General features: G+C 58.2%; 1 protein-coding gene across 12 annotated transcripts in view; it reads right to left on the reverse strand.

Moving 5' to 3' along the window:
• STK25 (serine/threonine kinase 25) overlaps positions 1–9,961 on the reverse strand; it is a 16,547-nt gene that overhangs the window by 2,264 nt on the left and 4,322 nt on the right. For 5 of the 12 annotated variants that reach the window (XM_025404875.1, XM_025404874.1, XM_025404873.1 and 2 more), the window contains 8 exons: positions 4,466–4,696; positions 3,733–3,789; positions 3,180–3,288; positions 2,223–2,380; positions 1,951–2,136; positions 1,600–1,745; positions 1,199–1,313; positions 719–790 (listed from right to left, as the gene is read on the reverse strand). In XM_025404875.1, coding sequence (XP_025260660.1) covers positions 719–790; positions 1,199–1,313; positions 1,600–1,745; positions 1,951–2,136; positions 2,223–2,380; positions 3,180–3,288; positions 3,733–3,789; positions 4,466–4,696 — 1,074 coding nt within the window. Of the gene's footprint in view, positions 1–424; positions 791–1,198; positions 1,314–1,599; positions 1,746–1,950; positions 2,137–2,222; positions 2,384–3,179; positions 3,289–3,732; positions 3,790–4,465; positions 4,697–7,011; positions 7,071–9,961 lie in introns of those variants that run through there. The other 7 variants (XM_025404871.1, XM_025404870.1, XM_025404879.1 and 4 more) reach the window with 5 other exon arrangements.

The following is a 9,961-nucleotide window of genomic DNA, read 5'->3' on the forward strand; positions in this document are numbered from 1 at the left end:
AAAAAAAAAAAAAAAAAAAAAAAAAAAAAAAAGACACCAGCTCTGAGCCTCCTGTCACCGGGCGTCACCCACCCTCGGGGGCTGTGGCTAGGTCAGCAGGCTGCCCGGGACCTGGGCCTGAGTGGCTGCTTCACTGGGGCCTCCACATGGGCTGGGGCCAGTGTCCCTCAACTGCTCCACCCTCTGCCATCCTCAGGCAGGCTCTCCTGTCACCACCTCTCACCCACATCCTCCATCCTCCCCAGGCTCCAGGAGGGGCTCCTGGAGAGGACACCTGGGCCCAAGCCTACTGGCCACGCCCTGGGCACAGAGCTCCTGGCTGCATCACATCTCTGAGAATGGTGCTGACTGCCCATTAGCAGGTGACGTTGATGCAAGGTCATGTGACTAACCAGGGAGGCACCTGCCCTGGATGGACCCCGACTACATCTTCTCTGCTTTCTCTATAGAAGGGTCATCTGTGTTTGCACTTGAAGAAAAAAAAAGTCACTCTGGGAACCCAGAGAACCTTGGCAGGTCTGGGAGTACAAAAGGAGTCATCACAGCAGATTCTGCTCCTTCTACTCAGAAAACCCAGCCAGCCCATAATCAGCTGCAGGAAACCTAGAAGCTGAAACTGCCCCACAGCACTGTGAGGGGGACATCTCCGCGGAACAGCGTCACAGCCTTGTCCCTGGTGGGACTCCAGGCCCAGCCCCAGCCCCAGCCCCCTTCTCACCTCTCCGAAGACAGGCCGGACCAGCGTGGACAGGCACTGGGACCTTGGCTGCCTCTTGACAGGCTCTGCGGGCTGCAAAGGAAGTGGAGGCCCAGGGTGAGCAGGGCAGTGCAGGCGACAGGCAGGGCACTCCCATCCCTTCAGGCTCTAGCCTTGAAGGGATGGAGACTGGGAGCAGCCTGTCACGGCACATGCCCAGGGCTGGCCCCAAAACCATCAAGCCACCCAGATGGCCTGACTCAGGGCTTGCAACTCCCACCCACCCTCTCCTCACAAATTTGGCTCCTAACAGGCCCTCATCTTCCCAGCACATGCTGGGGCTTGGGGTCTCCACACCAGGCCCAGTGCCACAGTGGGCTTCAGACCACCCCTGCCTTTCCCAAGCTCCTTGTCCAAGCCCCAGACACTGGGTGGACAAAGCTGGGTCCCGCACCCAGCCCCAGGGGTGCACAGCAGGCAGAGGCCAGGCCGGGAACAGACCTTCTGTGAGCTGTGCAGGGCCGTCCCCTTGTGAAGCTTGCTGTGTGGACTCGGCCGGATGGTGGGGGGGAACGTCCAGATGGGGCCCTGCTCCCCGTCCTCCGCCTCGCCATCACTGAAGAGGATGAAGAGTTGACAGGGTCAGTGGGGGGAGGGCCAGGAGGCACAAGGGCCTCAGGGCACACCTCACGGCCAAGGGAAACCCGAGGTACTGGGCGGCCCTCTGCCAGGCCGAGTCCAACTGATGCCTCAGCAGGCCCTGTCCTGCAGCCTTAAGGGGGTCCCTGCCCAATACTATATCTGGTCACTCTCACCCCTAGAGCCCACGCCCCTGCTTCTGGAGTGGGGACCACCCACGTCACAACACCTAGGGTCACCATGAGGATAAACCAGGCCCCTACATGTCAGAGTCCTCGGAGCTGGACTCCTCGCCATGCCCCTCGGACTTCCAGCGCTTATAGCGGTCGATGAGCTCCGTGAGGAAGGAGGTCTTCTTGGTGTAGCGTGTGATGAACTTGTGCTTCAGGAGCTCCTTGGCTGTGGGCCGCTGTGTGGGGTCAGGGGAACATCGGTCACTGGGCCCAGCCAAGCTCTGCCTCAGGAAGGCAAATGTGAGGCAGCCTGGACTGGGGCGGGTCCTCACGGCTACAAGGCTAGGGGGCCTAGGCCTCCGGGCTGTGCTGCCCACCCCAAGCAAATGCCCTCCCTCCATATGCCCGTCCAGAAGGGGCCAGGCCAGAGGCGGGCCTTACGAATCGGGGGTCCTTGTTGAGGCAGGCCTCCACGAACTCCTTGAAGGGCTTGCTGTGCTGGCCCTCCAGTGTGGGAGGGCTGTTCTTGGGAATCAGGAACAGGACGCGCATGGGGTGGAGGTCAGAGTTTGGAGGCTCCCCCTTGGCCAGCTCGATGGCCGTGATCCCCAGGGACCAGATGTCGGCCTGGACAGAACACAAGGACTGTCGCTGCCCTGAGCACCCCAGTCAGGCGTGGTGCCCGCACCCGCCCGCGCACCCACTGCACCCACCTTGAAGTCATAGGCCGACTGCTTGATGACTTCAGGCGCCATCCAGAAGGGGGTGCCCACGAACGTGTTCCTCTTAATCTGTGTGTCTGTGAGCTGCCCTGCTACCCCAAAGTCCGCCAGCTTCACATCCCCCTGCTCCGAGAGTAGCACGTTGGCAGCTGCTTGACACAGGACAGGCAGACGTCATCCCAGGCTCCACGTGGCTCCACCCAGGGCCCCCTGAGAAGGGCCAGGGTATCATCCACCTGGCCTCCTAGGGCACAGCAGGGCTGTCCTCAGGACCTCAGCCCTCCTTGCCACTCTCAAACCCAGGGCCACCTAGGGCCACAGGGGCACTGCCAGAAGGAGCCTAAGGTCTCCACTCCGAGCTCCAGGGCTCTCCCTGCATTTGGCTTTTACAACAAATCCCAACGACAGGCGACTTCGCCCACTAGGGGCTACCACAGAGGTGACCCTGACCAAGGGTGTGGCCAACATGGGCCTGCCAGGAAGCCCCTTGCTCCACCAGACTTGTCCCCTACATGAGAGAGATGACTCGGTGCCGGTGGCAAGTCCCTCCCCACAGGCTGGCCCAACCTCATGTGTGCACTTAGCAGGGCCAGACCACACGCTGGGGCTACTCAAGCCTACACCTGCTATTGTGCTGTGAGCCACCGGGAACCAACAACTCTGGCTAAGCGTGGCTGTTCCTACACTCGGTCCATAGCTGGTTTCCTCAGCGTACAAGGAAACTGTTACAAACAGTATCTTCTGGAAATGGAGCAAGACAGAACTGCTCAGTTTCAGGGTGGCCACAGGGTTCTCTATACCCCAGACGCTGGGCACCACTAGCCACTTGCCCCTCACAGGCCCCAGCCTCTCTAAGGTCAGTGGGGCTCAGGACATTACAAGAGCCACATCCACCCCCAGCAGTGGGGCTCAGGACATTACAAGAGCCACATCCACCCCCAGCAGGACCTTTGATGTCTCGGTGGATCTTGCGTTCGGAGTGCAGATAATCCAGGCCCTTCAGAATTTCCCGCAGGATCGTGGCAATGTACGTCTCCTCCAGGGGACCTGGTTTAAGCTGGAGAGGAAGGTGGGACAGCAGGGCCTCAGCTCCTGTCCCAGGCCCAATGCCTGAGTTCTCCTGTCTCTCTGACAGGGGAGGGCTGTCCCTGCAGATAGCTGGGGGCTTCATGTTCCTTTACTTCTCAAACACAACTTTCAGATGGGAGTGGGGTGGTCTAAAGCATATAAACCAGCTTCACCTTACTGTCATGTAACAGAAAAACAGGCTCCCAACCATCTCCCAGCGTGCCTGCCCCCGCCCACTCCCACAGGCCAGGACCCCTTTCAGCACCAACTGGGCAGACGTGCGGATGGCAGTTCATTTTTGCTTTAGACGATTCGTAATTAACACCTAATGTGCCATGACACCAAACGAGAGGTGGCCCCTGGAGCCCATGAGTCTGAGGAGCAGGGGACTCGGACACTGCATGACCCCCCACTGCCATGGCCTATGCCTCACCAAGTCCAGTGCCGAGCCGCCGCCCAGGTACTCCATGATGATCCATAGCTTGGTGCTCTGGGACCGGAGACAAACCCATCAGCATTTGGCAGCGAGAGGAAGGGCTCCAGGGTGGGAGTCAGGCCGGAGTCAGCCAGGGCCCAGGCCCCACCGGTCCCATCCCTGCCAAGAACCCTAAACAGGAAGGGGCTCCCTCGGCCTTGCCCATCTCCCCGCCTGCCACACTGCTGCTACAGATGCTCAGAGGACGGACTGAGTACACAGAGCAGTGGCTGAGTCTACTTCACCAAGACCCCGTCAAAAGCCAGGCTGCTGAGCCAGTCCTACAGGGCTGGGAAGAGGGCACGGCTGGCAAGCACATGGCCCAACACACCCATCATCCTCCTGGGCAGGATGGCCACAGCGTTCCCTACACCCCAGACCCTGGCACCACCAGAAACCTGCTCCTCACAGGCCCTCACCACTGCCAGCAGGGGCGCCCCAGAGTGCTCCTGGCAGCGCCCTCACTGCATTACCACAGGCAGGCGAGTGGGTCCCAATGGCCACTCAGAGCCGAATGACCCTCGTGGACCCTGCTCGCACCCTGCCTGCCCAGGGCAATTTCCTGAAGGGCATGCACTGAACTGTCAAGGCCGCCTTGCACCCTCTGGCATGTCACTCAGTCCCTCTGACATGGAAGAGAGGGCCGGGCACAGCACCAGCAGGGCCGCCGCCGCCTCCCCCCAACAGGCACCTTTAGGTAGGAGCCAAAGTAGCGGGTGATGTAGGGGCTGTCGCACTGGCTGAGGACGGTGATCTCCTGCTGGATGTCCTCAATCTCATCCTCGGCCTCCTCCAAGTCGATGATCTTGATGGCCACCACCTCCTTGGTGTGGTTATCGATGCCCTTGTAGACCTCCCCAAACGAGCCCTTGCCAATGCGGTCAAGCTTGGTGAAGAGCTCTTCAGGGTCCACTCGAGAGTGCTGCGGGGCCGGTGGGGACAGAGGGCAGACAGTGCCAGTCACGAGAGGCTGGGACAGGCAGAGGCTGCCCTGCTGGGGAGGAAGGGACCTGTAGGGAAGGGGGAGTCCGAGCGAGTGCGCCTCAATTCTTCTCTGGTTTCTTCCTTTACCCCTTTTTGTTTAAAACCTAAACTTGGCTGGGTGCAGTGGCTCACGCCTGTAATCCCAACACTTTGGGAGGCCGAGGCAGGTGGATCACTTGAGGTCGGGAGTTCGAGACTAGCCTGGCCAACATGGTGAAACCCCATCTCTAATAAAAATACAAAAAAATTAGTTGGGCGTGGTGGCTCATGCCTGTAATCCCAGCTACTCAGGAGGCTGAGGCAGGAGAATTGCTTGAACCCAGGAGGCAGAGGTTGCAGTGGAGCCGAGACCGCACCATTGCACTCCAACCTGGGCAAGAAGAATCAAACTCCGTTTCCAAAAAATAAAAGCCTAAACCTAAACTCAACTTTCCATGCAAGGAAAAAAGTCCCCAGAAAGTATAAAGAGGCCAGACCAACTCAGTGAACCTGCTGGAAACAGGAACCTTAGGTGATGACAAGGCATGAAGGTTGCCTCATCTAACCTACCATGCAGCCCCATGAGAGATGTTAATAGGTTAATACCCCCTGGGGGTTAGGGGATTGGGAGCTCTTACTTAATTTGCTATAAATCTGAAACTATTAAAAAATAAACTCAACAGGCCAGGCTTGGTGGTGCACACCTGAGATCCCAGCACTCTGGGAGGCCAAGGCGGATGGATCACCTGAGGTTGGGAGTTCACGACCAGCCTGACCAATATGGTAAAACCCCATCTCTACTAAATACAAAAAAATTAGCCGGATGTGGTTGCGCATGCCTGTGATCCGAGCTACTTGGGAGTCCAAGACAGGAGAAGCGCTTGAACCAAGGAGGCGGAGGTTGTGGTGAGCCGAGATCAGGCCATTGCACTCCAGCCTGGGCAACAAGAGTGAAACTCTGTCTCAAAAAAAATTTAAAAATTTAAAAAAAAAACAAAAACTCATCAAAAACAAAAAACTCTCGGTATGTGTTAACCAAGCTCTCCTTCACTCCTAAAAGCCACATATTTAGAAAGGGCTTCCCTCACCCCTACGTAAGTCCTCCTGACAGCTACACCAGCGCCGGGTCAGAAACTGATGCTTTCTTGATGCAGAAAGCTGCCTCCCACAGTCCTCAGATTTAAAGAAGCAACGCCTGAAAGTTTCTGAGCCACCGGTGTGGAAGGTGCCTGGTCTGTGACCCAGGCCCAGAGTCCAGGGGAAGCCAGGAGAGGTGTGTCCTCAGGCCTCGATACTTTTTTTTACTTATTTGAGATGGTGTCTCAATCTGTCACCCAGGCTGGAGTGCAGTGGCACCATCTCAGCTCACTGCAACCTCTGCCTCCTGAGTTCAAGCAATTCTTCTGCCTCAGCCTCCCAAGTAGCTGGAATTACAGGCATGCACCACCACCCCCAGCTAATTTTTTGTATTTTTAGTGGAGATAAGGTTTCACCATCTTGGCCAGGCTGGTCTTGAACTCCTGACTTCAGGTGATCTGCCCAACTCAGCCTCCCAAAGTGCTGGGATTATAGGCGTGAGCCACCATGCACGGCCCCTCCCCCCACAACATCAAGGGTCTTGATGCCAATTTAGTGTGGCACAGCATAAAAAGGCAAAACGGGCTGGACGCAGTGGCTCACGCCTGTAATCCCAGCACTCTGGGAGGCCGAGGCGGGCGGATCACAAGGTCAGCAGATCAAGACCACCCTGGCTAACACGGTGAAACCCCATCTCTACTAAAAAATACAAAAAATTAGCCAGGTGTGGTGGCGGGCGCCCGTAGTCCCAGCTACTTGGGAGGCTGAGGCAGGAGAATGGCGTGAACCCGGGAGGTGAAGATCGTGCCACTATACTCCAGCCTGGGTGACAGAGCAAGACTCCATCTCAAAAAAAAAAGGCAAGACGACTCATTATGCCCCCAAAACACTGAGGCCAACTCATTCTGGTGCTGAAGACAGGACGGGTCCTTGGATGGGGGTGCCCTCCACGTTCCTGGGCCTGGGGAGACCGTGCCCTCCAAGAAGGATGGGGTACACCACATACAGCCCCCACGCTCACCCCCTGGACACATGTGTGCAGGGTCCATCCCAGGCCTAAGCCCAGCAGAGGAGTTGGTTGAAGCCAACTGGACATTGCACCAGCCCAAGGCGACATTTCCTCGTGAAACTGCCAATTAGCTGACCTCCCAGGGTTTGCAACCAGGAGGGTGGAAGGGGCGGCACACAGGCCCTCACCTTGAAACATGCTGCTACACATCCCTTTCTGAGCCCCAGACCCTGAGGTGACAGGAACTCTGGGGAAGGAAAGGCAGTTAGGGGAGGGCCAGAGGCCACCTAACCCTTCCCTGCAAGGTGCAGGTGGCCTCCATGCAGCAGCTAGAGCAGGCCAACTGCAGTGTACACACAGACCCTTGCTCAGCCCAAAGGTCTGGCCACTTGAGACAGTTGGTCCAGTCAAAAGTGACCTTTCTCATTCCCTCATCAGTACCAGCAGCCCGGTCCTAAAGCCAGTACCACTGGAGGAAACAGCAGGGGGTGCCTTGAGCCCACCTGCTACCAGGAGTCCCCAAAGCCAAGGTCAAGAAACTCGGCCAGATAGAGGGCTGAGTGCTGCTTGGGGTCCCTCCGGTCATGCTGGCCAAGGTGAGCTGTGTCTGCCCCCAGCCCCACCACTACTGCTGACCATGTGTTCTAAAGAGAAGCCAAGAAAAATTCAGAGCTGACAAGTCACAGATGCTCAGCGTCTCCAGGCTGGGGGTGGGTGGCACAGATGAAATCAGTACCAGCCCCCATCTGAAAGGAAAGTCAGCCCAGAACATGCAATCTTTTCTTTTTTTTAAGATGGGGGGTCTTGCTGTGTGCCCAGGCTGGTCTCCTCAGCCTCCTGAGTAGCTGGGACCACAGGTGCATGTCAAAGCATCAGCTCATCAGCCCATAGGCTGTCATGGGTAAGCAGTCAGTGTTAAAATATCGCCCTCCTGCCATGGAGAGCATCATCTCCGATTCCTCCTCTCTGTTTGCTCCATTGCTGGTGGAGAACCACCCATTCCTGGCCCAGTCCTGGATGCCAGGTGCAGGACAAGGTTAAGAAGCAGCTCCTCTTTTTTTTTTTTTTTTTTTTTTTTTTTTTGAGACGGAGTCGCTCTGTCGCCCAGGCTGGAGTGCAGTGGCCGGATCTCAGCTCACTGCAAGCTCCGCCTCCCGGGTTCCCGCCATTCTCCGGCCTCAGCCTCCCGAGTAGCTGGGACTACAGGCGCCCGCCACCTCGCCCGGCTAGTTTTTTGTATTTCTTAGTAGAGACGGGGTTTCACCGTGTTAGCCAGGATGGTCTCGATCTCCTGACCTCGTGATCCACCCGTCTCGGCCTCCCAAAGTGCTGGGATTACAGGCTTGAGCCACCACGCCCGGCCTCCTCTTTTTTTTTAAGCTAGAGTCTCGCTCTGTTGCCCAGGCTGGAGTGCAGTGGCGTGATCTCGGCTCACTGCAACCTCCGCCTCCCAGGTTCAAGCGATTCTTCCACCTCAGCCTCCTGAGTAGCTGGGCTTACAGGCACCCACAATCATGCCCGGCTAATTTTTTTTTTTTTGTAGAGACGGGTTTTCACCATGTTGGCCAGGCTGGTCTCGAACTCCTGACCTCCAGTGATCCGCAGAAGCAGGCCCTCTTCTGCCTGCTCCTCCTCCAGCAGGCCCAGCGCCACCTTGCCAAATCCTCCATTTGCTCAGTCCATCAGCGCTTACTCAAGGCCCTGGGACACCGCTCCACCAAGTCATTAGCCTGCAGGCCTGGCCTCGGCCTCAACCCAACCCTGCCCAGGCACCCGGAAAGACCCCAGGGGAGTCCTCCGGGGGACTCCAGGAGGTCTGGTTGGCGCCCTGAGCTTGGGTCCCCCTGTCTACTCCTGTCTAAGGTGGCCTGAGAGAGGGCCTGGAGAAGGCAGGGCCATGGCCTGGCAGCATTACCCAGCACCACCAGGCCTCTGACTCCCAGGGATCTCTTTCCCACTCTTCAGGCCTCTATGGATGATGCGTCCTTCTGCTTTGCTCTGTTCCCTGCTGAGGCCATGCTGCTCTCCACACAGGGCCTGGAGTTGAGTCTGCTCCATCACAGCAGCCCAAGAAGGGAAACCCCTGGGTGGGCACTCAGACCTCTACTGCTTCAGAGCAGGAGAGCCCAGTGGACCCCCAAGCCAGAGCCAGGGCTCACGAGTCCAAGCAGAAACTGTGTGACAGGAACCCTCTTGGCTGTGATCCTGGCCCTACAATGACATCGCAGGCCAAGCCAAGGCAAGCCATCCTCACCCCCACCTGGAGAAGAAAGGGTAAGTGGGCCTCTGGCCTGCAGGCTGCGGATCCTCTTTTGGATGTAGCAGCAGCTGTGGCCTGGACGATCACTCAGGCCACTCAAATGACTCTGGCGGTGGACACCTGCTCTCCACATCAGCCCTGGGGCTGCCAGGTCTGGGGCCTGCACTTGTCAATGTGTCTGCTGTCAGCGTTGCCCCACAAAACAAAGCGAACAACCCAGCACACACAGCTGAGACACCCCCAGCTGCCACCTGACAGGCAGCAGCTGAGTGACGATACAGTACCCTGGCACCCCACAGCCATTCGGGCCCTCCAGGGCCAGGCAGGAACTGGCCAGGTAGAGGGGAGAAGCCTAAGGCAGGAGCACAGGCTGTGGGGGGAATGCACCCCACTCTCCCACAAAAGGGCTGCCCACAGGTCCACAGACACCACAGCAACCATCTCAGGAGAAAACCACAGCCCCTCAGGTTTTCTGCCACTATATGAAGTCAAGTCTCTCATCATCCAGGCTGGGACGAAGGACCCCTAAAAGGACAAAAGGGGCTTCCTACCTTTGGAGTCCCTTCCCCAGTGCGCCCACTCCCTTCCCCAGTGCGCCTACTCCCTTCCCCAGTGCACCCACACTCCCTCCCCAGTGCGCCCACACTCCCTCCCCAGTGCGCCCACACTCCCTTCCCCAGTGCCCACACTCCCTTCCCCAGTGCCCACACTCCCTCCCCAGTGCGCCCACACTCCCTTCCCCAGTGCGCCCACACTCCCCCTTCCCCACTGCGCCCACACTCCCTTCCCCAGTGCGCCCAACTCCCTTCCCCAGTGCGCCCACACTCCTTCCCCAGTGCGCCCACACTCCCTTCCCCAGTGCCCACACTCCCTTCCCC

This window comes from Theropithecus gelada, chromosome 12 (genome assembly GCF_003255815.1).
Source record: "Theropithecus gelada isolate Dixy chromosome 12, Tgel_1.0, whole genome shotgun sequence".
NCBI lineage: Eukaryota > Metazoa > Chordata > Mammalia > Primates > Cercopithecidae > Theropithecus > Theropithecus gelada.